General features: G+C 57.2%; 10 protein-coding genes across 14 annotated transcripts; 5 read left to right on the top strand and 5 right to left on the bottom strand.

Annotated features, from left to right (window-relative positions):
* The first annotated feature begins 70 nt into the window (after window positions 1–70).
* On the top strand, window positions 71–1,314 carry H310_02961. 2 transcript variants are annotated; one of them, XM_008866666.1, is made up of 3 exons: window positions 71–254; window positions 313–440; window positions 489–1,314. In XM_008866666.1, exons 1-3 carry the CDS (start codon window positions 122–124, stop codon window positions 1,275–1,277), a joined length of 1,050 nt encoding a protein of 349 aa, XP_008864888.1. In that variant the 5' UTR covers window positions 71–121; the 3' UTR covers window positions 1,278–1,314. The 2 variants fall into 2 exon arrangements, with proteins under 2 accessions (XP_008864888.1, XP_008864887.1); XM_008866665.1 differs by having other exon boundaries at window positions 313–1,314.
* A 736-nt stretch (window positions 1,315–2,050) lies between these two features.
* Window positions 2,051–3,410, top strand: H310_02960 (hypothetical protein). The gene is made up of 3 exons (XM_008866664.1): window positions 2,051–2,238; window positions 2,281–2,408; window positions 2,464–3,410. Exons 1-3 carry the CDS (start codon window positions 2,118–2,120, stop codon window positions 3,271–3,273), a joined length of 1,059 nt encoding a protein of 352 aa, XP_008864886.1. The 5' UTR covers window positions 2,051–2,117; the 3' UTR covers window positions 3,274–3,410.
* Window positions 3,117–4,863, bottom strand: H310_02959. 2 transcript variants are annotated; one of them, XM_008866663.1, is made up of 3 exons: window positions 4,816–4,863; window positions 4,656–4,745; window positions 3,117–4,606 (listed from the first exon to the last, which is right to left on the bottom strand). In XM_008866663.1, exon 3 carries the CDS (start codon window positions 4,500–4,502, stop codon window positions 3,573–3,575), a length of 930 nt encoding a protein of 309 aa, XP_008864885.1. In that variant the 5' UTR covers window positions 4,503–4,606; window positions 4,656–4,745; window positions 4,816–4,863; the 3' UTR covers window positions 3,117–3,572. The 2 variants fall into 2 exon arrangements, with proteins under 2 accessions (XP_008864885.1, XP_008864884.1); XM_008866662.1 differs by having other exon boundaries at window positions 3,117–4,745.
* Window positions 4,864–5,031: 168 nt separating this feature from the next.
* H310_02958 (hypothetical protein) lies at window positions 5,032–6,796 on the top strand. Its single transcript, XM_008866661.1, has one exon. It carries the CDS (start codon window positions 5,048–5,050, stop codon window positions 5,744–5,746), a length of 699 nt encoding a protein of 232 aa, XP_008864883.1. The 5' UTR covers window positions 5,032–5,047; the 3' UTR covers window positions 5,747–6,796.
* On the bottom strand, window positions 5,649–8,029 carry H310_02957. 2 transcript variants are annotated; one of them, XM_008866660.1, is made up of 4 exons: window positions 7,856–8,029; window positions 7,707–7,812; window positions 7,304–7,657; window positions 5,649–7,252 (listed from the first exon to the last, which is right to left on the bottom strand). In XM_008866660.1, the coding sequence occupies exons 1-4, from the start codon at window positions 7,861–7,863 to the stop codon at window positions 6,068–6,070; spliced, it is 1,653 nt and encodes a 550-aa protein (XP_008864882.1). In that variant the 5' UTR covers window positions 7,864–8,029; the 3' UTR covers window positions 5,649–6,067. The 2 variants fall into 2 exon arrangements, with proteins under 2 accessions (XP_008864882.1, XP_008864881.1); XM_008866659.1 differs by having other exon boundaries at window positions 7,707–7,798.
* Window positions 8,030–8,427: 398 nt separating this feature from the next.
* H310_02956 (hypothetical protein) lies at window positions 8,428–10,409 on the top strand. The gene is made up of 8 exons (XM_008866658.1): window positions 8,428–8,609; window positions 8,663–8,745; window positions 8,798–9,315; window positions 9,383–9,586; window positions 9,665–9,749; window positions 9,798–9,860; window positions 9,910–9,996; window positions 10,064–10,409. Exons 1-8 carry the CDS (start codon window positions 8,513–8,515, stop codon window positions 10,163–10,165), a joined length of 1,239 nt encoding a protein of 412 aa, XP_008864880.1. The 5' UTR covers window positions 8,428–8,512; the 3' UTR covers window positions 10,166–10,409.
* Window positions 10,410–10,414: 5 nt separating this feature from the next.
* On the bottom strand, window positions 10,415–11,577 carry H310_02955 (hypothetical protein). The gene is made up of 5 exons (XM_008866657.1): window positions 11,390–11,577; window positions 11,213–11,334; window positions 10,989–11,163; window positions 10,703–10,941; window positions 10,415–10,661 (listed from the first exon to the last, which is right to left on the bottom strand). The coding sequence occupies exons 1-5, from the start codon at window positions 11,522–11,524 to the stop codon at window positions 10,646–10,648; spliced, it is 687 nt and encodes a 228-aa protein (XP_008864879.1). The 5' UTR covers window positions 11,525–11,577; the 3' UTR covers window positions 10,415–10,645.
* Window positions 11,578–11,701: 124 nt separating this feature from the next.
* Window positions 11,702–20,471, bottom strand: H310_02954 (hypothetical protein). Its single transcript, XM_008866656.1, has 13 exons — window positions 20,323–20,471; window positions 20,188–20,267; window positions 19,379–20,118; window positions 18,760–19,328; window positions 18,285–18,700; window positions 18,054–18,220; window positions 17,626–18,003; window positions 15,877–17,583; window positions 15,448–15,717; window positions 13,413–15,394; window positions 12,580–13,333; window positions 11,943–12,515; window positions 11,702–11,890 (listed from the first exon to the last, which is right to left on the bottom strand). The coding sequence occupies exons 1-13, from the start codon at window positions 20,424–20,426 to the stop codon at window positions 11,786–11,788; spliced, it is 7,845 nt and encodes a 2,614-aa protein (XP_008864878.1). The 5' UTR covers window positions 20,427–20,471; the 3' UTR covers window positions 11,702–11,785.
* A 226-nt stretch (window positions 20,472–20,697) lies between these two features.
* H310_02953 lies at window positions 20,698–24,157 on the bottom strand (the record flags this gene model as incomplete). 2 transcript variants are annotated; one of them, XM_008866655.1, is made up of 6 exons in its annotated part: window positions 20,698–20,946; window positions 21,011–21,122; window positions 21,174–21,260; window positions 21,312–21,638; window positions 21,743–24,021; window positions 24,073–24,157. In XM_008866655.1, 6 exons carry the CDS (start codon window positions 24,155–24,157, stop codon window positions 20,861–20,863), a joined length of 2,976 nt encoding a protein of 991 aa, XP_008864877.1. In that variant the 3' UTR covers window positions 20,698–20,860. The 2 variants fall into 2 exon arrangements, with proteins under 2 accessions (XP_008864877.1, XP_008864876.1); XM_008866654.1 differs by having other exon boundaries at window positions 21,174–21,638.
* Window positions 24,158–24,269: 112 nt separating this feature from the next.
* On the top strand, window positions 24,270–25,443 carry H310_02952 (hypothetical protein). The gene is made up of 4 exons (XM_008866653.1): window positions 24,270–24,472; window positions 24,554–24,644; window positions 24,711–24,814; window positions 24,855–25,443. The coding sequence occupies exons 1-4, from the start codon at window positions 24,313–24,315 to the stop codon at window positions 25,109–25,111; spliced, it is 612 nt and encodes a 203-aa protein (XP_008864875.1). The 5' UTR covers window positions 24,270–24,312; the 3' UTR covers window positions 25,112–25,443.
* Window positions 25,444–25,652: the final 209 nt, after the last annotated feature.

Below are 25,652 nucleotides of genomic sequence, written 5' to 3'. Positions count from 1 at the left end.
ATAAGGCAATCCCGACGATTCAGCGACCGAATGTGTGTTTACCATCACTCCACTCTGCCATTTGGTGTGTGCTTTCTTCACATTCAAATTGAACACCATTCAACCAGCCGCCGCCGCCGCGATGGATTTCGTGAATGACCTCATCCATGGCAAAGGAACGATCCAATTGCGCGTGGACAAGCCATACTACACGTCTGGAGATGTGATCTCGGGATCGCTCCTTGTCGACATCCGCAAGAGCATCGACTGCACCGGTAACGTCGTCGTCCACGGGACAAAGTGCGAGCACTCGAGCGCTGACTCGCGTCGTAGAGGTAGTTGTGTTCGTTGCGGGAAAGGAAAAGGTGTCGTGGTCCGAAGATCACACCCGCACAGTGCATGGAGAAAGCCGCACAGAGAAGCGATGGTATACGAACAGCCGAGCTTTCTTCAAACACAAGGTGCGCATACGCTGGGCCGTTCCCTCCTCACACACCGCGCTCTCGCAGATCGTGTTGTTCAACGTCCAGCATGCACTGCCACCCGGTCAATACGTGTACCCGTTCGCGTATCAACTCCCGTTTGGGCTGCCGGGGTGCTTCGACAACCATGGCGCGGAAGGAGTAAAGGCCAAGATCGAGTACTCCATCAAAGGCGCGGTCTGCGTCGACGGATTTTTCAATCGAGATCTCAAGAAGAAGCAGTGTTTGACTGTCTACTCGCAACTGGCCGGCTACGTCGCGCCCAGCTTTGACCAGAAGGTGCAGACGGTGCGGCTCTTGTGCTGCATCCCTCAAGGGAAAGCGACGCTGCGTGTTGCGATGGACAAAAATATGTATGGCCCAGGAGAGATCCCTCAAATCCAGTGCGACATCCAGAACCACTCGAAGCGCGACATCCGATCCATGAAATGCCATCTCCGCCGCTCGACGGTCGTCGTGGGCTCGGGGAAGCGCCGTGTGCTCACAAAGACCATCTGCACGGCAAAGTTTCCGGGGGTGCCCGCCGGCATGTCGATCTCGCAACCACAATCGTTTCAACTGACGGGCGAAGGCATGTACCCCAGCACACTGGCGTCGTTCATCACAGTGTCGTACACCATTGATATCGTGTGCGACTTTGCGTTGTGTCCGGACGTAAAGCTCAAGCTCCCTATAGCGCTTGGCGCGCCAACTCTGCTCGTGGCGCCGGCCGCGTCCGCACCACCGTATGTGCCTGCAATGGCCGAAGCGGTTCCACTTGCCAAGGAAGCCGAACTGACCACCGATAACATGCCACTGGCAAAGCAAGTTGCCTAACAACAGGAAATATAGATTCATGCGATTCAATGATCCATTCGTGAGTGGCGCTGCGACTTTCTCCTGCATCACATGCAGGTCTAGCCCTACTGCCCTCATCGCCTCCTGGCATACCAAAGCACCGTACGTTGGTGAACCGCAGTACGTGATACCAAACCGCATTCGCTCCATGAGCTGCGCTGGTATTGAATAACTCGTCACCGAGAGAGGTGACGACCTCCTTTCTAGGGGCACTTTTGCCAAACACGGTCGCCCGAGGCATGTTCGATGCATTCTCGGAAGCCGCAGTACGTGGAAGTATACCAGGACTGCTCTCCAGTGCAGGGAATGGTGCCTTTTGTGGATAGTGTTCGCGACAGCACCGTGTTGGGCTGATAGGGTGGTCAGTGGCGGACCATGTCCTGCCTCCGACCTGGAGTCCGTCCGATACATAGACCAGGCGTCACTACAGCACAGCGCTGGCGTATCTACTTGCGCATCTCCACACTGCCACATGTGTCCGCCACCCTCATCCCATTGTTGCAAGGGTTGAACCGTTGAGAAGTTACATCATGACAACACGAAAGATATGGAAGAACACGCGGCCGTGTGATGTCGCTCCATGGCCCTGTGTCGGGTGGCCACGTATAGCCACCGTCGCGCGTCATGCGTCCTGAATACCCGCATCGAAGGCGACCGTTGACGACGTTTGCGCAGCAGAACTGCGCGCTTTGGTCAGCAGCACGCTTGTCGGACTTCCTGTTTGGTTTCACAATGGAATTCGCCAAGTTAAGTACAGATCGTGGGCGGCGCCGAAAATAACCCATTTGGCCATCGAAATCTTGGCGAGGGGAGCGGAAGATGGGATTCCTTGGCACGAAAGGCAAGATTCGCGTCAACGTGGACAAGCCGTACTACATTTCTGGCGACGTTATCATGGGCAACCTGTCGGTCGAAGTCCATGAGCCCATCGAATGCAACAGTACGTACGCGCGGCGACGCACGTGCTCAACCATGCATGTAGGCGTCGTACTCGTGGTGTGTGGAAAGGAAAAAGTGCATTGGACGGAAAGCCACACCGAGTCGTCGAACGGCGAGAGTCGCACCGTGACTCGAACGTATGCCGACCGCCGCGAATTCTTCAAGCAATCGGTAGCGTGTGCCCTTCGAGCGATGTCATCACGCACCGCACCCTCGTGCCGCGTAGATGGTGCTCTTTAACGTCCAGCACATGCTCGCTCCCGGCAGCTACATCTACCCGTTCCAGTACCAACTCCCGCCTGGTCTTCCCGGCTGCTTCGACAACCAAGGAGGCAGTGGCGTCAAAGCCAAGATCGAGTACTCGATCAAAGGATCGGTCGACGTGGCCGGCATCTTCAGCAGGGACCTCAAGAGTCGCCAGAAGCTCACCGTGTACGCTCAGCTGGCTGGTGTCGTCGCCCCGAGTTCCGACCGCAAGGTCCAAACCGTGCGTCTGTTTTGCTGCGTCGCGCAAGGCCAGTGTTCGATGCGCGCTGTCATGGACAAAAACATGTACGGCCCTGGCGAAGTCCCCCAGATCCACGTGGACGTACAGAATCAATCGTCCCGCGACGTCCGCGTCATGCGGTGCGAACTCCGCCGCCATGTCGTCGCGCATGCATCGGGCTCGACACGCCGAATGACCACGACCATTTGCCACGCCGACTTTCCAGGGGTGCCAGCCGGTCAATCGGTATCGCAGCCCCAATCGTTTCAACTCGTCGGGACCGCCATGTACCCGTCCACGCGGTCCGCGCTCGTCTCGTGCAACTACACGATCGACATCGTGTGCGACATCGCCCTTTGCCCCGACGTCGAGCTGCACTTGCCCATTGCACTGGGGGCGCCGACGCTTGTCCCCGTCGTGGCGGCCCCACCACCAGGAGCCTACCAACTGCCTCCGCCTGGTGCGACCCCGCAGCAGCCCCCCTCTGGGGCGTACATGTCCCCGCAGCCCACCCAGGCGCCATTTGATCCATCGAAGTCGGACGTGTAACTCGACCATAGCACTGGAGCCATCCTCATGGAAATCGCACGTACTCCTTCATTCGATCCATCGCACGTGGGACACGATTGTGGTTCGGGCCGCTTTGAGAACGGCGGCTCGGCGCACATCCTTTTCGATTCCTTCTTGCCTTCCACGCACAGGCACCCTCGTACCGCCATCAGCATGCAGAACGTCCTCGATGTTCAATTCATGTCGGCAATCGATTAGGATGTACCAACGTCGACCCGGCAGTGCCGGGCAATCGACGGCACGCACGGCCGTCCGCGTTGTCAGGCTGTGGACACTAGCTAGTGTCCCCGGCGGCCTTCGCCTTGGTCATCGTCTTTGTCCTGCCGACGGGGTCGTTTCTCGCGCTGAAACTCATCTTTGGACGGAGATCTCGATGGTCTCGACCGGCGCGGAGGCGTGCGACTACGGCGACGTCGGCGAGGGGGCGATTTTCGGTCTCGCGAGGGTGAGCGACGTCGGCTACCACGCTCTCGGGACGAAGACCGGTATCGGCTTCCACGCTCTCGCGACGGCGATCGGTGCCGGCCGCCACGCTCTCGTGACGGCGATCGGTGTCGGATGCCTTGGTAGTCGAGAGGGGAAGTAGATCGGCGTCGGGATGGAGGCGTGTTGGAGCGCCGCGTTGGCCGACGGCTGACTGGAGTCTGCGGGGGACTTGACGGCCGATGGCGGCTCTTCTGCGGGGGCGTGACTTTGTTTGGAGACTTTGACGCTTCTTGTGCCTTTTTTGATTTGGCACGAGGGGTACTTGGAGTGCGATCGTTACGACGTTTGGGTGAATTGGACTTCACCGATGAGGTTTTCTTATCCGGAGATGAAGAAGCATCGCGACGGGATTTCGTGCGACCTCGCTTGGGAGATGGGGAGCGTTGGCGGCGTTGGGGCGAAGGATTCGAACGGCGATAGCGCGACAGTGGGCTGCTACTGCGTCCATGATGACGTCGCTCCGTCCCTTCGCGGCGACGATCGCTGAATCTGCTGGTTTTCGCATTGGACGGAGCTGGCTGAAATGCTTCAACGCGCTTGGCGAGGCGTTCGCGGTCCTTGGCGTCTTTTTCTCGCTTCGCTTCCATCTCTTTCTTCTTCTTGTCGAGAAACACTTGCGGAATGCCCGTGGGGTTCTCTTGAGCACTGACCAGCAAGTTCCAAAGCTCTTCCATGAAGCTTGACGCATCACCTTCGAGGAATCCCGTGAGGGCGACCTGCATTTCTTTTGGATCCAACGGATCTAAATGATGCGTGGGTTCCAAGAGATTGATCGCCGTGGACACGACAATTTCATCCTCGAACCCCAGCACTTGGGTGATCTTTTCTGTGATCCATTGGTGCATTACTTCCTTGTTCACTTTTGAGATGTCTACCTTGTGCTTAAAGCACGCCGGAAACTCCATCCTCGCCAGCAACTTCTTGTGCTTGTTAAAGAAGCGACTGTCCTGGTCCAAAGTTGTACCCTGCACATAAATAATCCCGTGAGACTCAAAACATCCTGCCGTCAGGACGACGCATGCAGCGGCAACTTACGCGGAAGAAGTTCGCTCCGGACGCCATGGCTTCTCTCCCCCTGCAACGAATTCGATTTCTGCGGTGAACAGGCAGTACGGATACATATCCGGACATGTTCGACCTTCAGAAGATAACAGAGCTAGGATTGGCTAAAAATAGAGCCAATTCTTCGCTTTCAAGCACTTGAATTGGTTTATTTTATCCAATGATTCATCATCTTGTCGTGGCATCATCCTCAGCACTGCCGGCCATGGCACCCACCAGTTCCACATGCCGGCCGCCGCTTCCTCGACCTATCCAAGCCTCTGACTACGCAGACTTGATTAAAAATGACGTCGAGCTGTACCCGACTGAAAATCCCCTCACGCCAGCCGTGCTTGCAAAGTGGTTCGCCCATCATGCTCAGTTCGGGATGATGTACGACACGTTTGGTTGTTGCATCTTCGTGCCGTTGCTTCCGTCAACGTGGAACAAGTTCATCCGTAAGGAAATTGAAGAAGCAGCATTGGTCGACGGCATCTTTGATGCGGCGACGAGCTCCACGGGCGAACTCTGCCTGCATTTATACCACATCGAAAAATCATCCAAGTGGACGCGGCAGTTTGAGCGCATGGCGCACGTCGTGATTCAGGACGTATGCCACCTAATCCGTGAACTCAACTACGATCGATCGCAGTCCCCGATCCGCGTCGTCGGATGCTCTGCGCTCGCCGTGTCGGACGCGGGTTACCGAATGTCTCGTGATGTGTTTCAAATGTCCCTCCTGTTCGAACCCGAGGAGTTCCTCTTCCGCCATCGCACACGGGGCCATGTGACGATCGTTCATGCTTTGGATTGCGTCGGTGATCGAGCGCCGTCCCCCAATGAGTGGGAAAAATTCGGAGAAGCGAGGCTCATGGCAGTCACTGGCTACGACGCCTGCGCCAAAGTGTTTAAAAGCGCAGAGTAAGGCTACCACGATCCCATTGCCATCGTAGTATCGTCCACCGCATATCAATGATGAAGACCAACATGTAATGGACAGGAAGGGCGACGTGAGCCATGGCTAATCCACCAAGCAAGTTCTCGATTGTTGGCAGGCAGTTGTGCAAATCGAGTGCGCGCGTCCTATCGAACGACCTGCCAAAGCAATATGCGTGTTCAAACGTCGGCCAAAACGGAATGCAGCCCCATTTACATGGCTCTACGAGCCGTAGCCATCTTCTGTGGCGCTTCAATGAATGATGGCACATCGTCGTGGGTGGTAATTGTAACAAACTTGCAATTTTGATCAACAATAGTTCGCAAGCCCTGGTCCCAGGACTTCGACGCGCTGGCGTCCCACGCGTACCCGGTACGTCAGGATAGCCTGCCCACACTGACCCACCTTCCACATGTGGTTGGTAAAAGTTGGCTGCATGTACGACTCCGACGGGTTCACCCGTGCGTAGAAGAGCTCCAAGCCAGCTGTGTCGACCCACACCAAGTCCATAGGCAGCGGCGTGCAGTTGACAAAATGAACGTCGGCAGGTCCGCCACCGTCCACGGACACGTTGTCGAGGTTGATGCCGCTGTCAGATGGCCACATCGCGACAGGTTGCTGTGGGTGAATGGGGCTCAGCGTCGGGGACAACTGTGGCTGCCCCATGTAGCCAGGAAGTCGGACCATCGTCGACGGATGTTGCATGACCATGTGCATTGTGTGACCAACCATTGCCATCATTTGAGGCGACGTCGCGGGAAAACACATCATTCCACCTTGCCCTGCCATCCCGAACTGTTGCGGCTGCATGGAGGGTGAATATGGCACCGTTTGCATTGGCTGCATTTGGCCAGGACTTGTCGCGGGGGCCACTGCCACAACCACAGGAGGCCTCTGCAGAGGCGGTTGCAGCGGGGGAGCCGGCTGGATAACCGCCATCGACGCGCGCGTTGCTCGCGGCGTCGAACTTGCTGTTGGTGCTTGGGGTACAACGGTAGCACCTCTTTCCGGCAGATCATGGACCGTACAATTCGTGGGCATCACAATCGGCGTCTGGGCCGTCGTGCCGTCGGTAGGGATGACAATTGTAGGCTTTGACGATGATGGCAACGGCGACGTTCTCGGCTGTGTGGACGGCGTAGACGTTGATGGGGAAGGCAGGGCCGCGCGGAGCGTAGGAGTTGAGATTTCAATAGGAAGCACCAACAAAATATCGGACGATGTGCGAGGGAGGTCGCAGAGAACGTGAATGACATAGGTAACTTCAATGTGTGAGCCTTTCGTGGATGGAGACAGCTCTTTCGTCGTCAAGGCAAACGGGAGATCTTGGGCCACGACAGCATGGGCTGGCACACCAGGAAAGGAAACGTCACACAAAGTTGTATGGCACGTTTTGGTCGCGCCGTCCGATGCCGTTAGTACGTCTCGGCGCACGAGACAGCATTGAATTCGCTGAACGTTTTCGCTCGATCCGTTTTGAATGTCGACATGGATCTAGTTCGGCAGGGAAAGTCAGTTGCGAGGTCCCGTAAGAAGACAGAGTACGTTAGGGGTGTCAGTAGTGTCGTAGAGCGTCTTGTCCGCGGCTGCTTTGAATGCACAAGTGCCGCGGTCAAAACACAGATACGTCACCTTGCGTCTACACGTGTCGATGCTCGGCCGGGCGAGTTGGCCGACGCGGCTCGTGTACAGCACCAAGATGGCTTTCTTCATCAAGTCGCGGGCAAAGACACCGTCCACTATGACGGTGCCACTCATGGAATATTCTATCTTGGCGACAATGCCTGCGCTGTCCTTCTTTGCGTCGAAACTTCCAGGCAAGTTTTCCGGGAGCTGGTACTCGAAGGCAAACTCGTACGTGCTCGGTTGCAGCACTCGTTCAACGCAGTAGAGCACAATCTAGACTACAACCGGTGAAATTCGCAGGAGCTGTGTCTGCGGGTGCTACCTTTTTCTTGAAGAACTCGACGCAGCCCGTGTGGGTTGTGCCATTCTCCTTCCACTCGACCTTTTCTTTGCCAGACGCGAGCAGCACGACCTCTAACCACACCCAGCTGATCATGCGATGAAATATTGGCGGATTGGATTGTGGCGTACCATTGCATTGGATCGGTGACGTCACTTCCACAAGGATCTTGCCCTTTACGAGCTCCCCAGACATGTAGTACGGTCGATCCACCACGACATCGATCTTGCCTTTATCCTGGAGGCCCACGATGTTACCTATCAAGCCCATCTTCCCGACAACGCGACCATTCAGGCAATTTTTGGATCCTGGCAAATTGCTGTCCATTCCCTTCGGAAAGTACAACAACCATCATTCCTATCTCTTGGGGATGCACAATTTTGTACCAGTACCAAACTCTAGCGTCGAAGACGAGTCGTCCATATGCAGCACCGAGGCTTACCACACGCGCAATGAGTTCGATTCGAAAGAGAACCAAGCTCTATCGCTTGATTGATCATCAGAATTAAGGCAAGCGTGCCTGGACAAGGGCTGCCATTGTGCTGGTATCCACTGAACAATTCCTTGTCCTAACGAGTGCGACGGAGTGATGGTATTCAGTCGAACAAAACAGGCAATTTCCCCATTCGAACTTAAGCGAGTTCATCCGTTGAACACTCTTTGGCCTCGTGTGGGAGTGTTGGTCCATTCAGTCCGTCCTTGACGCTGATTGGTGGAGCGCCGTTGGAGGAGCCGCCGACGTCGAAACGTGAACGACCCGCGTCAAGCAGCAGCAGGAGGGGAGGACCATGGACGCCCCACGCGACATTGATTTGAACGAAGAAGATGACGAGATGATCTTGGAAGACGAAGTTACGCAAGAGTACGACTTGGGCGACATGCCAGGTGCGTAGCATGTCGTCCTCACTTGCCGAGGTGATTCGATGGTGCCGTGCTAGATGACGAAGACGACGACGATATGGACATGGGCGATGAAAACGAAGCGGAAGTCACGGCAGAAGTCGTTGATGACGCTCGCCTGGTACCCATCCACAACTACGCAGCATCGTTGTTTCAACGATCAAATGGACTAGGTGTTCCGAGGCCACACCGGACCTGTGTATGCTCTTGCGTTACACCCTTTGGACAAGAGCATCGTGCTGAGCGGTGGCGGGGACGATGTCGGTCTCATCTGGAGCCTCGACGACTTGTCCGTGAAGCATGTGCTCAAAGGTCACGAAGATTCCGTGGTAGCAGTTGGCTTTAGCTGCGACGGAACGTACGCCGCCACTGGCGGGTATGACGGCGTCGTCAAGATCTGGGTCGTTCAGACGGGTGCCCTCGTCCACACGTTGGACGGTCCTTCTCAGGAAATCGAGTGGATCAAATGGCACAACAAGGGCAACGTGATTCTCGCGGGGTCAGCTGACGGTACGGCGTGGATGTGGCTTGCCGCGACCGGCGAGTGCATGCACGTGTTTGCCGGCCACGAAGACTCGGTCACATGCGGCGCCTTCACGGGATCCGGGAAAATGATTGTGACCGGGTCGGCGGACTCCACCGTCCGGCTGTGGAACCCCAAGACCGGGGAATGCAACCACGTCTTTCGAGGGTACGTTCTTCGCGTTGTCGGTGGTCGTTGTCATGGAGGCGCGTCTAATCAACGAATAATTTCCCAGACAGGAGTTCCATGAAGGCCCGATCTGCGACGTTGTATGCCATCCCAAACAACCTGTCATGATCTCGTGCGCCCAAGACGGCACTGCGCGCCTCCTCCAGCTTCAAGGCAAGCGCCAACTCGCCGTTTTTGTCCATGGCGTGTCGGATGCCGCTCGCGGCACTGTCACGGACGACGAAGGCGGCGCCGTGAGCTCGGTGGAATGGTACGGCCTCCTCCATGCTTCATCGCGTAGTGCTTGCATGTCCAAGAATCTTGACGACGAGATGGCGTTCATTTTTAGCGCTGGGTTTTGCAATACCTTGAACTGGGCTGCGACGGGCGACCTTGGTGGCGAACTGCGCATTTGGGACTTGGCCACGTACCAGGTACGGCACCTCCCTTCTTACGTGGCGAGATGAACACGGCATGTGCAGTGCCGCCACATTTGCCGACATGAAGCTGGCGTGATCAAGCTGCTGTGGCATCCCACCGAGCCGGTAAGCACGTGGTTGCTCCATATCTGGTGGTCCTGACGTCGTGGTTTAGTTTGTGTACACGGTCACGACCGATGGAGCGATCCACGTGTGGGACGCTCGCAACGGCGAGCTGCAGAAGCGATTGACGGGCCACACGGTACGCTCTAGCTTTTCCTCCAAGACGAGGTGGTGGATGCGGAGAGCAAATGTGTACCATCGCGTAGGAAATGATTCTGGGAGCCGAGTTTGTCGTGCGCCAAGGTCTCACAACAGACCTTGTCACGGCCAGCGAAGACGAATCCGTGCGGATATTCACGCTCAACTAAGCCCGTCCGAGACGTTCGTCGACCAATCTACCCCTGTAAAGAAACGTCTCATTTCGACGCGATTTCATCTCCCCCGCTTGTCTCCACACCACCCCTCGTGCATTCAAAGCACACATGGCGATATCGTGTTTGTGTCGACCACCGACCGACTCGACCCACTTGAAGGCGCACCGTTGTCACTTGTGCACGTGCTAACTTGGCCCATAACCAATCTCCGCAGCCTTCTAGGGCGACTTTTCGTTTCATGCTCTAACCACGGGGAGAGCGGCAGGATGGCTGGTTGCCATGACAAGTGTGCTGCTTGCGGGCGTCCCGCTGCAGTGCACACTCCACCCTGTTGTCGTTATGTGGTAAATTGTAAATTACAACAGATCAATCTACATGCCAAACCCGCACAAGACTGTTCCCCAAAATCCAGTATCTCCTATTCTAACCTTGCGCGACCGCCGACGTCGCCGCACGCGTCCGGTCGACAAAGGCCTACGCGTCGTATACCCTGCGCAAACATGAGGGCCAGCCGTCCAGACATACACGTACACATCGTTTTGGTAGCTCGACCCACTGGCAGCCGCGTCGGCATGACTCTGGTACTTGAGAACTTCGTTCTTGGACAGGTCCAGGACCTTGCGAAAGTTGCCACCGACCTTTCGTTGCAGCTGCTCGTTTGTGGCCGTTTGCGTCCACACGGCAATGCGGTCTTGGGTTTTTCGGACCGACACGACCGCACCGCTTAAGTCGTCGTCGTCTTCGAGGCATTCGCCGATGAGGGCCAGCATCTATGGCCATTTCCATTGAGTACCGCCCCCGAGAGTTCCAAGACTACCGTGTTCATCCATGCATCGTCGAGGCGGGGGCGGCGCTGGCGGTTGTTGGTCAGCACCCATTTGCCGCCCTTGGCGTTGATCGGATCCTCCCACATCGGACGGATGCCTTCTTTGAATAAATGGTAGTTGCTCCCGACGTGCAGCTTTGTGGGCGGCAAGATATTGTTAAACATGCTACAAAAATGGCCGCGTTAGCCCACCGACGCCACCTCATGGTCCGCACCCCCAAAAGTCCTCGACCGTGTCAAACGAGTACACAACCTTCAAGCTCTCTTCCCACGTCTCGCTCGCCAGCTTCTTCTTTGGGTTATCATACCAGAGCACCCATTTGTGTTGCAACGGATGCTATCAACACGTGATGAGTTGAGCGCCTGTGGCCATGCATGCTCTGCAAGTGTACCTTGACTACTGGCGCAGTTGGCACGGGTGCGTCCTGCACAGCGGGATCAGCTTGTGTATCGACGGTGTTGGCAGTGGCAGTCGTAGCGGCTGCTTCGTGCGCTGCAACCACAGGCTTGGAATCGTCGTCGGACATGGCGGAGGAGGGTGTATTGCGTGAGACCGCCTCCGTTGGGTAATAATTGGTCGAGTTGCAATTGTTGGTTAGAACCCATCGCGTTGTCGAGTTTTTTTAATCCACGCGCAAACTTTAATTCGTCTCTCTCCCATCCCATACAAATATCAAGTGTAGCATGCCACAACAAAAATAATACGACGCCGACATTTCAATTATATCACGTCCGACCCGCTCAAGTTCGCCGAATTGCGCACTTCCTATGATGGGCTCATGGACATTTCACACGTGTGCATGGAAGGCGGCCGCAACAAAGTCGCGGTAGTGGACGCGATCCAGCACGATCCACGGAGCATGGTGGAGGAGGCGCCTGTCGCTTGGCGACATCTAGGACAAGAGCCGCTGTAAACGCCAAGGACTCAGAATAACCACATCCTACCTGTGTCCCGATCACTTTGTCCAGCACGCCAAAGAACTGCGACGTGGAGATTTGACCGGTGTAGTCGTCATCGTGCGCGAGACAGGCCTGTCCGACATCTTTGGCGACGGCTCCAACCGCTTTGAAACCCTCGCAAAGTTGGTGGAGCACGGCTTGCACCCCCACTGCCCGCACACTCTGCACAACCCGCCCAACATCGATCGTGACACCAGCGTCCTGCGACGTTGTCCCAAATTGCTCTTCGAGCACTTTCCATTGAGAAGCAGTCAGTGCCGCGATGCCTTGTGCCGCGCAAAACGACGCAAAGGTCGTCCTGTCCATGGAAGATGGTCTATCGGTTGCTGCATCCGACAACGGGACCAGTTTTCGGAGAAGTCCCTTGGTTGTTTGGACCCGTACATGCTGCAGCACATGCCGTAGCTCCACGGCACTTCCCGCCTCTCCTCCAAACCCGGCCATGATCTGGGGCATGTCGGCATCGCACAACGATACACCCAATTCTTCCAAACCCACTCGGAATTGCGCTGCCGTCAGCGTTCCATGACCAGTCGCATCCAACCGTCGCAGCCGAGTCTAAGAAGAGTGATGCAGTAAGCTCCAGCCTAGGACATCCGATGATAGAGCCAAGTGCACGCACCAGCACGTCGACGCCGCGCTCAATTGCATCCTCCATGCACATCATCACGCGCTCCATCACCCCCTGTTCAGCCGGCGCTGCATCTGCCATCAACGCCAGGTAATCAATTTGTCTCTTGTCGGTGCCGCCAGGGTACCGCAGCACGAGTTCCCGAACTTGCTCCGGAGCGAGCACTAACCCCATGTGCTTCATCGTGAGGTAGAAGTCCGCAACGGCCAGCGCGCCGGAATGGGTTGTGTCGGCGGCTTCCAAACACGCTCGTGCGGCAGTCGTTACTGTGCCTGCTGGAGTCGCGCCACCATTGTTGTTTGCCAAGTACGTCTGCAGCGTCCGACGAATGGCGTGAAGCACAGAATCATGGGAATCGGTATCGTCGGCGCCGTTCGCTGTTGTCCCGATGCCGCGGGCAACGACGCGGAGCCACAATTTGTACGACAGGACTGTCCCAGTCCGGTTCACGTCGAACAAGTATTGCAGTCGCGTGAGGTCGGAGCGGCTGACGCGCAGACCATGCGCGGCCAAGACGTCTCCAAACGTTGAGACCGGCAACTCGCCCGAGCCGCGGGGGTCGGCCGCCGCGAGGGCATGGGAGAGCTGCGAGAAGGACGAAACTCGCGAGTGAAGATGGGTGAGGAGGTCGTCGCGATGCGGGTCGAGAACAAATGCGTCAAATTCCACGCGAGACACCACGGGCGGCGTGGCGGTGCGGAACACTGCCATGCTGTCAAAGAGAGCTTGCGCTTCCGCTGCCGACCTAAACCAGGCATCACAACACTCAGACACGAGAAGGCGCGGCGCGCGACGTGGCCACAAATTTCGTGACCTCAACGTACGGGTCGTAGTGCAGCGCGTGCAGGCCCGCAACAAACGCCTCCATGGTCAAGAAACCAACGTCGTCCCGGTCAAAGTGGTTGAACGCGCGCTCGAGGGGAGCACAAGCGTCGCCGACCCCCGCCTCCGATCCATACGTCACTTGGCACTTTTGCCGGACCTGGGCGCGAAAAGCTTCGTCCAACTGCCATACGACGGCCGACGGGTCGGATGGCAAATTGGCCGCGCGCCGACCCGCATGGAGCAAGTGGATGTAGTTGATGGCATCGTGATCTTGGCCTGTCCGGTCTCGAAATGCGCCGAGGAGGGTCCCAATGAATCGCATGCCGCCGTCCACGACGTTGAACCCCAGCTCCAACAGACTAGACTTGAGGTGAGGGCGGGCCACAACGCCACGCCACGTTGGATCGTCGTGGCGGTCGATGGCGCGCCTGTAGTCCTTCCCTTGCTCCACACACCGACAAAGGACGAGTCCCAACACGCGGACTGCGTCTTCTACTGCGGTGCAATCTACACCGGATGGAGGAGCTTCCGTCGTCGATGCCACCGCATGAGGTGGCGGCAACGGCGCGGCGCTGTCCAGGCACGCCAGGAGCATGGCCACACACACTTGGCCGCCTTGTTCATCGCCGCTCGCTTCTTCGTTCGTGTTGTTGGTAAACAGGTACATAAACTTGTCGAACAAGTGCATGTCGATCAAGTCACGGTGACCAAGGGCATTGTCTTGGCTCTTGATCAAGATGGACAGCGCTTTGTCCGTGGAAACGTGCGGCCGCGACTTTGTCCGGCAAGCGACTTCTCGCCGCCACGCATTGTAGTCTTCAGGGTGGTCGGTCGCGGCGGTTTGCAACATCTGCACAAGCAGCGCGCGGTGTTTACCACGACGTCGCGCCGCCGCCATGTCGTCGTTGTCGGCGTCGGCGGCATTGCCGGTGCCATGGTCCTTTAAGTGGTGGCGAAGGAACTTGCGATATGCCAATTGGTGGCCATCCTTGGCAAACTCGGAAAAGACCCAGTGAACGTCTTCGGGGCTCAATTCGACGCCGAGCTTGCGCCACACGAGGCCAAAAATGGCCGGCTCGACAACTCCTTTCTTCGTGCCGTCGTACGCTTCAAAGAGTCGAAGGACTTCGTGCTTGCCGGCTTTGGCCACCACACCTTGCAGCGTCGACAACACTGCCGTATCGGCGTCATCGTGGTTGGCGGGACGGCATGACGGATCTGCTTCGTTGTTGTCGGCCAGTCGGAGGAACGCATCGACGTCGACGACGTCATGGCAATCGGGGTCGAGATGAGACAGCACGGCGCGGACTTCGGCGGCGTTGAGCGGGAGGGCTAATGGTGGCTGGGCCACGACCGACGCAAACACTTGTCGTGACACTGGGGGCGACGGAAATGCTTGCCGCCATTGACCTACCACGGCGGCCATCGACATGTCGTGCGTCGCCGCAACACGTTGAAGAAAGTGTTGGAGGCGCGTTTGAAGTTGAGCATACGCCACGTCGGGCGGGCGACTCCACTGGAGGAATCGCACGTACTGGACGTGCCCGTGGTTGTAAAAGTGCCGCGCCAATTGACGCAAGGCGTCGGTGGATAGGACAAATCCAACCTGTTGCAGCACGGCCGCAAACTCGGGCACACCAATGCCACCCGTTTTCGCCCAGTCGTACCTGGTAAACGCCGCCAAGATCGCGTCCGAGTCGGGGGCGACATGCCGGCGCGAGTTCCAAGTCAACTGCTGCAGGAGCGACATGTCCAGCGGCGGTACCATGGCGCTTGGCGAGGTGATGGCATTCGAGGCAGCCGGCTGAAAGAGCACAGTCCACAACGTCGCGGGGGACACTGTCCCCAGACGAGATGGATCAAGCGCATTCCACAGCACAGACTGATCCGCCGGTGTCAACTCGACATTGTGATGCTTCCAGAGCGTCGTCAACTGGAGTTTTGTCAGCGCATCGTCCAGTGGGACCTGGGCCAGCGCCACCTGCACCACACGTTTGAGGACCCCTGTACAAACGGTCCACCGCTACGTCCTACCTGAATGGCTTGCTTCGTCGGCTGCGGCAACGATCGAAGGTACGCTTTGATCTTTTGCAGCGCGATAGCCACCGGCTGCGACGCCATAAAGTCCAAGAACGCGCGATAGCAAACGCCAAATCCAGACAAGTCGAAGAGTTGAGCAATCAAGGTCACTTGTGCCGACGACAAATGCGGACACTTGCGACGCAAGCACGCGCCAAACACTTGAAACGGGACGTGTCCAGTGCCGCTACTATCGGCCTGCACAAAGGGGCCAATGTCGTTCTCCTACGTCGTCCATAAGCAGAGGTGAGGGTGTCCACGAACTGGGCGGGACGGCACTATTTCTCGCAGGGAACGGCCGCGGCCTCAAGGGACCGCCGAGTTGAACCCACTCCAGCAAACGCACGAAACAAATCCAGCAATGACGGTGGCATGTAGTCGCACCTCTAGAATGAGCGACTGGAGCCACTTGATCAAAGGCGGCACGATATGCTGGACTGTGAGCACAAAGTGTAGCACCGGCGCATACATGACGAGATTCTGTCCACGGCCAGACGAATCAACGCGGAATGCATCCAAGAGCGTGCGAAGATGCGCCGGCGTCAAGCACAGCGGGCGCAACACAAACGTCATTTGCTTTCGACTGAGGCGTCCGCGCTTCGTCTCGTCCATATCTTGGCACGCACGGACAAGGGTGGCCTTGAGATCGTCCGTGACGGAGAGCGTGTTGGCCAGGAACGCCTCGACGTCGAGAAGGGTCGAATGGAGGACGTGTCCGTCGGTGAGTGGCGGCGGCGTGGCCGCGACGGGACCGTGCGCTGACGATGCGACGCCTTGCTGCATAAATGCGCGGAATCGCTGCTGGATCACACGCGCGGCACGACTGGGTGGCAATGGTCGATTTGATGCGGCTGACGGAAGCGTCGGCGCGTCCAAGACAAAGCTCGTCTTGCCGCTCGCGTCGGCTGCTTGCTTCATGCGTTTGGTGAACGCAGCTTTTCGCTGTTCGAATTCCGTCGTCGCTGCAGCCGACGTCATGGGCTTGAGGATTTCAGCGTCGGCTTCGTTCTCCATAGACGATGGGCCTTGTTCCGGCGTGCTGCTCGGGGCGACCGTGTTGTGCGTGCCAAGGAGGTCTGCCTTGGCTTCATCGGCGTGGGGGTCGTATATTACAAACCCGAGTACGCCCAGGCCGCGCTTGAATTCCGCGCGCGACACGTGATGGCAGTGCGTTGGATCGTACCGTTCAAACGGGGCCTTGACTTTGTGTGGCTGTCGCTCGCGCATTTCAAATTGGCGGACAACGTCGCGGCATTTTTGGGCGACAAATCGGTCCTGGCACGACGGAGTTGGGTCAATGTGCCGCCACAGCTCGGCGGGGTGAACGAAACCATTGACGTCCCCAAGGACATCGACGAGGACTTGGACGTGGTCGGGGGGCAGCGTGAGTCCTGACGCGTGGAAGACGCGTGCAAGCGAGTCCTTCGCCATGCCCGGCGTCGACGATGTAGCCGACGCGACCGTCGACGGCACTTCATGCCCTGCGGCCACCGCGGCATGCAGCATCGACCGAATCGATTGGATGGTGTCAAGAAAGAGCGCTGTCGCGAACACGGACGAGTGGGCATATACGAGGAACGCGCGGTAGTTGACGCGGCCGTCGTGCCGTGGCGAGAACGTCTGCATGAGCTCGTGCACCTGCGTTTGCGTGAGTGCGTTGCTGTGGGCTGCCGCGCTATCCACGAGCTGGAGCGGATTCTTCCATGCCAAATGGACAAGCAGTTCGCCAACCACGGCGCCGGACGAGTCGTGCACGATATCAAACCATCCGTCGACCGGGTCGCCATCCACGAGCTGTCGCAGCGACAAGTCGCACACACCGAGGACTCCCGACGACGAGCTGTCGGCGGAGGCGTTGTCGTCAAAGACTGTGCAGCGCAGCTTGACCTTTCGAAAGAATTGTTTGAGGCACGGATCCACAGACAGCGTGAACCAGTGGACGCCGCCATTTTCGGACGAAAACGTCGGCGCGCCGGACGACGGCACGATGTCCGTGAACACGTCGGGGAATCCCAGGAGCTGGTAATGCACGTATGCGCTGGGAGGAATTCCAGTCGACGTGTACAATTTACGACACGCCACCATGGACACCTACTCGACCGATCAAACCGTGCGAGTGTGTGCCTGACGTACTTGCAAATCGTTGAGAGGGCTGTCGTCGGGCAAGACGTCGACGGCGGCTGCGTGGGCGGCATGGTCGGCAGCCGCGACGTTGCCGTTGGGAAGGAACGCTTGATCGGATGGACACGCTTGCAAGTGCAGCTGCCAGATTTCAGTCAGTGGCAAGGCGACGCGAATGACGAGATGCAAATGGCCCATGACGGCGTTGGTCGTGATGTGGCGGACAGGCGTCGCCGTGTCTTTGATGGACCCCGTCGAGTGGACCAAGAGCGGATGCAGCCGCAGCGCTGTCCGTCCGACGACGTGGAAGTCGCCCTTGACCGCTTGATGGACTTCGAGGGCGAGGGACTCGGACGCCAAGTAGCGTAGGAAAAACGCGTCCGCTGTAATCTGCGACCCAAGTCAGCGCTTCATGACGTCGTGACAGTGCAAATACGTGCCTTGTACGTCGCGGCAAAGTTGTATGCGGGACGGTTGCCCAGCACAAGCGACGTCGACTGCGACTCAAAATCGAAAAAGTCGCACAGGACAAAGGTGCACCCGGTGCCGTTGACGTGCTTGGGGTCGAACTCGCCGCCGACGACCCAAATTTCCAGCAAGTTTTCGCCTAACAACCACCGTCAAGCGTCGATGGGTGAATGGCTCGGATGAATGCATCAAACTTTACAAACCAGCGGCCAAGTCCACTGCCGGGTCCGTCAGCAAGTCCAGGGTGCTTTCGTCGATGCTCTTGGGTGGGCCGTCGTCTTCGCCATCGCCCAAGGCCGACCACAAATCCTCGTCGTTGTCGTCTGCCCCATGCTGCTTTCTCCGAGATGTCCGCATGTACTTGAGTTGGCGAAGCTGTGCCTCGAGCATGGCGATCTTGCGCAGTCGTGTGTCGGCAACCAACTCGATCTCGTCGAGCTTTTTGCGCAGCGCGGTGTGGCCCGCATCCTTGCGCGTCACGAGCTCCTCGATCTCGAACGACAGTTCTCGATTGATGCTTGTCTGTGCTTGGAGCATCTTTTCACAACGCTCCAGTTCTTGCGTGGACGACAGGTGGGCAATTTGCAGCGTGTGCACTTTGTGCCGGAGATAGGACACACTACACCCAGCCAAACAGTCATGAGCACGGCATGAGAGTTCCAAAGACCTGCCACGCACTTGTTTTCTGGGGGACCTCCGTCCGTGCCTTCGAGAAACGGGGTATGGGACGGGTCGTCCACGATGCCTTTCCGCAGGACGAGCGGCAGTGCCGCGGCGCGTTGCACTGGAATGGTTTGGATCGGCACAGGCATATCCTGCGACGTGGCCGATGCGGACGGCGGCTGGTGCATGGGGCTCGTGGCTTTCGACGTGGCTTGGCGCTGGGGTGGTTGCTTCGGCGAAGGCGGGTCGATGCTGGGCTGTCGCGTCAATGGAGAACTTGTTGGCTGTTGATGCATCCATTGCCGAAGCTGGAGGCGCTCTTCGTCCAGCAGTTGCTTGACTCGAAGCAGCTCCTGGTCGGCGGCGTCCTTTGCTTGCTTGACGAGACGGATGTTGGTCTGGAGCTCTTGGATGACCGCCATGTGCTTTTGAGTGTCGGCGTGCATCGCGTCGATCTTGAGTTGCTGCTGTTTGGTCTGCGACTCGAGAGCCACGAGCTTGTCGATCCGTTCCTTGCGCTGGAATGCGTCGTTGATGAAAGGACTTTCGCACAGGTTTGTCATGCGGTCTTCGAGTTTTTGGTTCTACACATCCATCGATGACGCGCCTTCGAGCGCAATGACAGCGTCCACACCTGCGCCCGCAGTATCTCGAGCTCGTCGCGCATATCTTTGGCCTTGGCGACTTTCTTCTCCATCTCGTCGCGCACGACATGCGCTTCCTGGAGGTCGCTGCGCAACCGATGGATGACCCGGTTGAAATTGTCCATTTGCTCGAGCGTTTTTTCTTGGATCTCGCGCTCCGCCATCGCTTTGGACTCTAAATTGTCGAACCGCGCATTTAGAATCACGAGTTGTGCCTGGCGATCGCGCAGTTCACGCTGCAAGTGTTCGACCGAGTCGTGGTCGCTGTTGTTGTTGTGGGCGTGATGGGATCGCGCAGCAAGAGCATCCTTCAAGTTATCGTTTTCGCGCTGCAATTGCACGACTTGCCGTTCCGCGGTCACCATGCGAGCTTTCAGTGCTGTTTCGAGCGACCCGGTCTTCCCGTGCGACGACGCCGCCGACGACGCGTAATGATGATGCATGGCTCGAGCCATGGACGAATGCGCCTCAAGTCCGTTATTGTTGTCGTTGGCCGAGGACGAGTGTGCGTGAGATGGCGACGGCTTCGTTGCTGCTGGCAAGGGAGATTTCTTTTTCAGGTGGTGAACCGCGGCCGCCTTTTGCCTTTCCCTTTGTAGCCCATAACGAGTGGACTCTGCCATGGCTTGCGTCTTGCGCCGCAACGCTGCATTTTCACGCCGCAGTTCGTGGATGAACCGCTCCGTTTCCATGTCCCTTTTGCACGACATGCCACCCGTGCCACCTTTGCCTGCCAACCGACACACATGTGCATGAGTGCGTTGTGCCTAAAGTGCATGAAAGCCACGCACGGGTATACCTGGGGAATCGGCTTCCGGCACTTGGTCCTTTTCCTTTCGCTTGAGGGTCTCTTCGAGCATCGCCAGTTTTGTGTACATCCTATCGCATGATACATCGTCGATCAGGTCAACCATCGCAGGATGCACGCGCACACCTCTTGATCGTGTCCTCCTGCTCATTCTTCTTCTTCTTCAACGCAATGTTCTCGTCCTTCAGATCCAAGTACTTGTCTTCGAACGGTTGCTTCGCCTCGGCCATGGCCTTCGCGCGGGGACGACAGAATGTTGGTCGTTTGCGAAAAGGCACCAAAAGATCCCAAATCCTCGAATTTGATTGGTCGGCGCCTCTGCAGCACTGGAGCCGACGAGGAGGGGATGATGCGTGTCGTCGACTGGACGACGGAGGGCAGGTGGTCTCCTAGCTGTGTTAAGGAGTGGCAGAGGGCTTGGGTGGAAATCACACTCGACAGGCGTCTCGAACACGTCGATTCCATCGCACTCCAAGGTCTGAACAAATTCCCCCATATATGGTCGATTCACGTCGCGTCGCCGATTCCGGCATTGCACCACTTTTCTCTATTGCGTTGCAATTAAACGGGCGCAAACACTGGACTACGGCATGAACGCGCCAAGTCATGCATGGCTGGGTGTAGCTAGGCGATCGTTCATGCTCCTTGCACCTGCGAAGGGATGCTACGATGGCGGAGCTGTCGCCGATGCGATTTCTTGCTGCATGACCTTGACACGATGGAGCACTCTCGCGCCATCAAGTTTGCGTCCTTTTCACGTGCGGTGAGCGCCAGGTCCAGTCAAAACCAACCCGACTGCTCGAACTCGACGCACCTCGTTGATGCAGCGACCGGGCCAACGCCATGTCCGACGCAATGCGCGCTTTCAACATGTCGACGTACGCGGCTTCCGTCAACTTGCCCGTTTGAATATCAATCTCCAACAGCTAGAGTTGGTCCATCGTCAGCCACCACCCGACCACCCAGCGCATCCGTACCTGTTTCTTCAGCGCCAACGAATCGAGTCGATCTGTAAATTCAGCGCTGGCCGCCCCACTCTTGATCTTTTCCTCCAGCTTCGCCACCTGCACACATTCAAATGAGATGTCCATCGTGTTGAAAGCGAGTCGTGGAACCTCTTCGCAAATCACGTCGTAGCTCACGATCTTGTCGACTCCATGGGGATCGTCGTCATCGCTCATCGAGTCCGCCGGGCGGGGCTTGACGGAGGGTGCTGGTGGCGCATGCTGTGATGAAGCAGTGGGAATCGATGCGGTGTCGGGTGGTGGTGCTTGATTTGCTGGGGCGTTTACACGCGTTTTTGGAGCCGCCACCGGTCGTTGCTGCACGGGTGTCGTCATCGCTGGGGCCAACGGCGGCGGGTACGCATCCACCACAAACACATACGACTTGACCGGCCGAAATTCCTTGTCTCGAAGGGGTACGTGGAGCCGAATGCGGATCTACCACACATGTGAACTCTGCCATGGTCTCAATGAATCGCATCGCGCTTCCATGCTCCGAATCCTCCGTACATCCAAAACACGTAGGTCATGTCCCCGCGTACCTGCACGTCCAAACCGCAGGGCCGCCGACTGACCATGAGCGGTAGCCAGCATTGAATCTCACTCGAGCTGAGCAGGGGGCTGAGCGGCACCGTTGCCTTGCCAACTGACTGCGGTGCTGAGAAGAACCCAGGAGCGGTGAACACCTCGACTTGGGCCTTGCGCAGCTCGACCAGCTTTAGCAGCCCGCGATTTCGCTGGATCGGAAACACTCCCACTGCATTGTACGAGTACAAACCGGACCCGGTGCCCCGCACGGTGGATGTAGTGAGTTCGTGTGGGTTTTGGGACGGCACGTTTAAGCCGAGCTTGACAAACAAGTCCTTGGACGCCGTCGCGACTGCCGTGGAGCGCATTTGAAGCACGCTGATCTCGATTCGGTCCAGCGGTACATCCACGTTTACGTGTTCCAAAATATCGACGTGTTCCTCGATGTGCGTTGTGGGCGGGGGCTGAAGGGGGTTCCCGCGGGCCGCCCGCAGCGTCTCCAACGCCGCCACGTACCTTTTGTGGAGGTCCAACTGGCCTTGGGCCCGACTGCGGTCGATGGAGACCAGGCGGGTGGCTTCAGCGCGACACTTGTTGCCATAGTCCACAAGTTGCTTCTCAATAGCTTCATATGCCAACGCGCGTTGCCGCTGCTCGTACAGTTCTTGAGGCGTCGGTCCGGCCGGCGTGGTTTCCAGCACGAGCTTTGCCTCGATCTCCTTGACGAGTCGCAGCTGAATCAACGCCGCCTGAATGTTGCCTTGTTTCTTGAGAGCAATTGCAGCGGCTTTCGCGGCATTTAGTTGATCTTGCAGGGAAACATTCGGCGGAATCACCACGGCGTCAAAGAATTCATCGTCGTCGTCAAATTCGTCAATCAACTGCGACGAAGACGTGCGTGGTCGAGAGTCCGGACGACTTTCCGCACCGTCTTGAGCGAGAACATCTGCCTGCATGGCGGACTCGGTATCGAGGCCTACCAGGCCACCGGACGGTGGCGCGGCATCGCCCTCGGACGAAGGAAGATTGTGGGTACATGCTGGCGTGGTTGCCAGTCCAACGCTGCTCGGCTCCGTTTCCGTCGCTCCTCCACCGCCGCGTGCAGCCAGCTCTTCAGGACTGCAGTTGGTGACTTGCATTTCCATGACGTGGTGCGTGTGCCTTTCCATAAGAACCACGGCACCCCCCGCCACGGACGATCTCGACGGCGGTTGTGCGTCTGCCTTGGAGGATAGTTTTGCCGAGGCTTCTCCACTCAGCATGGCATCAAACTCGGGGTTGTTCAGGTCGTCGTCCGTCACGTCCATGTCCATGTCTTCGTCATCCGAGTCGCTCATGGCAACAGGAATGTCCTTGGCGCGGTGATCTGCGCTCGCGTCGGCTAGTATTGCTTCGGCTGCGGACTTGGCTTGGGATGGCGAGCTGTCCATGGCCAATACTTCGACGGACAGAGCTTCACCTTGTTGTGGTCGCTGCAATAGTTTTACGAGCGTCGGCTCCAGCGCCCGAGCCTCTTTGAGAGCTGTCAACGCCTGAGGAATCTTGTTTTGGTTTTTCAACTCGATGGCGCTCTGTTTCAACGCCAGAATCTTAGCCTGGACACTCTCGACCGTCACGGCATCGACACTTTCAACAACTTGCGCCGCCTTGGTCTTTGCGTTGCCTCCATGCAGCATAGCGTCGAATTCAGGATTGTTCAGGTCATCGTCGGTCACTTCGATGTTGTGATGATCGGGGTCGTCGTCATCGACGAGGGAGGGGGCGTTGGTGGCGGTGGTCATCGCGATCGAACGCCGCGCGGGAATTGTCTGAACAGGCACTGACTGATCCAGAGCTTCAATTTGTGCTTCGTACGCTCTCATGGCTCGCATCGCTTCAAGGGCGGCCTGGATTTGTCCTGCCCGCTTGAGATTGATCGCGTTTTGCTTCTCTGTCTCGGCAAGTTTCTGCAGGCGGACGCGCTCGTCTCCACGGAACGATGCGCTCTTCTTACCTGCCCCAAGTATTCCTTGCAGCTCTGCTTGGAGATGCGGATCGTCCAAGCACGAATCGCTGAGTTCGCCGTCGTCGTCGACATCGCTTGCGCTGCCGGACAGCATGGATGAAAAAGCGGTCGATGGAACGTCCGCACCGATTTGTTGAATCTGGCGCATAAGTTCTGTCTCATCGTCCGAGTCATCGAGGTCTCCAGCTTCCCCCTTCCGGCTCGACATCTCGGCCATCATTTTGGCCATTTCAGCTTCGACATCCTTGTCGCTGACTGGTTTGATTCCAAATTGGGACAAGTCGAAATCTACCACACACTAGCGTGAGCGCTCCATTCATTGCCACGATTCATTCACACCGTCGTCGCCACCGCCGACGCTTTTCTTCGCAGGTGCCGTCGTCCGCGAAGCCTTCTTCGGCTCCTTATTCGTTTTCCAAAACATGGACAATGGCAGCAATGTTGATCACGGCAAACCGCCTTGACATGCATTCCCGCTGGGTTCTTTGAAAAAAAAGTATGGCAAAATGCATAAAATATTAAGGAAAATTGATGCAATTTCTTCTGTCGGATCAATTCGATCTTCCGTCCTAGGTGGAGATGGCGCTTGGCAATGCCATCGAGAGCCAAGTTCAGCGGGCCGTGACGGCGCTACCTGGTCCATCCCTACGACAGTTGTTTGCGCTCGCAGTGGAGCAACTCATTCACTCTTCTCCCTCCTCGCCATCCCTTTCATTGCTCGACAATGCATCGTCTCCAGGTTCGCTCCATGGCGTCATTGACCTCACACGATCAATTCTCGTCTAACGAGCTGCACTACCGATGCTAAATATTGGTGTAGAGCAATCTATCGCACTTAAAGAAGCGTATGCAGCTATATGCATCTTGGTCGCCGACGTCGCCAAACAGAACCTTACTCGAGAAAGCACGAGGTTGGTCGTGCCTCTTGCCTCTTGCCCCCTCGAACATACAGTCCCTCATCGCACTCCGTCATGTAGACGATTAATTGAAGAACTGGGAGTCACAGAGGCCAACGTGGACGACATCGCTAGCCTACTTCATGCGTCCCTTCCGAACATTCGTGCATTAGGTGGCGTGTCAGGTCGCGCAGTTCACGAATTCGCCATCTCACATTGTATCAGGCTTGGAACTGGACGAAGTGGTCGATTTTTCGTGGAGACTCGACCATTGCATTCGTTCCAACACGTTCGGCAACATTCGCGAGCCGCTCTATCTCATTGTGCTCTCGACCAAGTCTCCTCGAACAGGCCATGTCTCGACCATCGAGTTCAATTGCACCGTGGCGCAGCTAGAAGATCTTGTGTACAAGCTTCAAGAAGCTACCGAGCAGATCGACAAGGTGGTCGCGAGCTTTAGTGACCTTTCCTCCTTATTGTAGTGGATAGTCACCTGAATCATGTCTATGAGGTGCTGCTCATGACGACATTTAGGCGGCTAAGATGCATGACTGTGCACCTTTGTCCATGCAAATGGTGCCTTTGCTTGCGAAGACGATCTCGTTGAGCTTGAGTACATACTTGTGCGGTAGTAGGCTGCTGGCACTAAGATCACGGTTGAATGCAATCGGCGATGTCAAACGGTGACGATCCTTCACGTGCGACGAGTGGACATGGAGAGCGATCAAGCATGGCCATTCATACAACTGAGCCTTTCTCTCGTCGTGGAATGCGACTGCAGGTGGTTTCGTCGATTTCCCGCCAATTTCCGATCAGCTGTACCTCAGATACGCTGTGCAGCATTCGATTTCGTCCATCAACATGCTTTTGCCTCACTGAGCACATGTGTACGCGCGCGATGCACTGGAACGACGAGAACGCATCAAGCGCGGCGCCTACCGCCATGAAGCGATGGGTGGTGGTGCGGGCGACGTTGAGTTGGGGCGGGGAAACGTCTGCATTGGTAGGTATCCGGGAAAATAT

The sequence above is a fragment of the Aphanomyces invadans genome (assembly GCF_000520115.1).
Source record: "Aphanomyces invadans strain NJM9701 unplaced genomic scaffold supercont1.4, whole genome shotgun sequence".
NCBI lineage: Eukaryota > Oomycota > Saprolegniomycetes > Saprolegniales > Verrucalvaceae > Aphanomyces > Aphanomyces invadans.
This window is presented reverse-complemented; position numbering and strand designations above follow the sequence as displayed.

Coding starts and splice junctions, on each gene's coding strand:
- H310_02961 (XM_008866665.1), top strand. CDS start 122: ATGGATTTCGTGAATGACCTCATCCATGGCAAAGGAACGATCCAATTG. Junction 255..312: donor CAAGAGCATCGACTGCACCG/GTAACGTCGTCG, acceptor CTCGCGTCGTAG/AGGTAGTTGTGTTCGTTGCG.
- H310_02960 (XM_008866664.1), top strand. CDS start 2,118: ATGGGATTCCTTGGCACGAAAGGCAAGATTCGCGTCAACGTGGACAAG. Junction 2,239..2,280: donor TGAGCCCATCGAATGCAACA/GTACGTACGCGC, acceptor CCATGCATGTAG/GCGTCGTACTCGTGGTGTGT. Junction 2,409..2,463: donor GCGAATTCTTCAAGCAATCG/GTAGCGTGTGCC, acceptor CGTGCCGCGTAG/ATGGTGCTCTTTAACGTCCA.
- H310_02959 (XM_008866662.1), bottom strand. CDS start 4,842: ATGGCGTCCGGAGCGAACTTCTTCCGC. Junction 4,746..4,815: donor CCGGAGCGAACTTCTTCCGC/GTAAGTTGCCGC, acceptor ATTTATGTGCAG/GGTACAACTTTGGACCAGGA.
- H310_02958 (XM_008866661.1), top strand. CDS start 5,048: ATGGCACCCACCAGTTCCACATGCCGGCCGCCGCTTCCTCGACCTATC.
- H310_02957 (XM_008866659.1), bottom strand. CDS start 7,994: ATGGGCTTGATAGGTAACATCGTGGGCCTCCAGGATAAAGGCAAGATC. Junction 7,799..7,855: donor GTCACCGATCCAATGCAATG/GTACGCCACAAT, acceptor GGGTGTGGTTAG/AGGTCGTGCTGCTCGCGTCT. Junction 7,253..7,303: donor ACACTACTGACACCCCTAAC/GTACTCTGTCTT, acceptor CTGCCGAACTAG/ATCCATGTCGACATTCAAAA.
- H310_02956 (XM_008866658.1), top strand. CDS start 8,513: ATGGACGCCCCACGCGACATTGATTTGAACGAAGAAGATGACGAGATG. Junction 8,610..8,662: donor CGACTTGGGCGACATGCCAG/GTGCGTAGCATG, acceptor GTGCCGTGCTAG/ATGACGAAGACGACGACGAT. Junction 9,587..9,664: donor GCCGTGAGCTCGGTGGAATG/GTACGGCCTCCT, acceptor GTTCATTTTTAG/CGCTGGGTTTTGCAATACCT.
- H310_02955 (XM_008866657.1), bottom strand. CDS start 11,524: ATGTCCGACGACGATTCCAAGCCTGTGGTTGCAGCGCACGAAGCAGCC. Junction 11,335..11,389: donor CAACTGCGCCAGTAGTCAAG/GTACACTTGCAG, acceptor ACGTGTTGATAG/CATCCGTTGCAACACAAATG. Junction 10,942..10,988: donor ACGATGCATGGATGAACACG/GTAGTCTTGGAA, acceptor AAATGGCCATAG/ATGCTGGCCCTCATCGGCGA.
- H310_02954 (XM_008866656.1), bottom strand. CDS start 20,426: ATGGCCGAGGCGAAGCAACCGTTCGAAGACAAGTACTTGGATCTGAAG. Junction 18,004..18,053: donor ACTTTGCCGCGACGTACAAG/GCACGTATTTGC, acceptor CTTGGGTCGCAG/ATTACAGCGGACGCGTTTTT. Junction 12,516..12,579: donor AGCGCGGCGTCGACGTGCTG/GTGCGTGCACTT, acceptor CACTCTTCTTAG/ACTCGGCTGCGACGGTTGGA.
- H310_02952 (XM_008866653.1), top strand. CDS start 24,313: ATGGCGCTTGGCAATGCCATCGAGAGCCAAGTTCAGCGGGCCGTGACG. Junction 24,473..24,553: donor CGACAATGCATCGTCTCCAG/GTTCGCTCCATG, acceptor ATATTGGTGTAG/AGCAATCTATCGCACTTAAA. Junction 24,815..24,854: donor TGCATTAGGTGGCGTGTCAG/GTCGCGCAGTTC, acceptor ACATTGTATCAG/GCTTGGAACTGGACGAAGTG.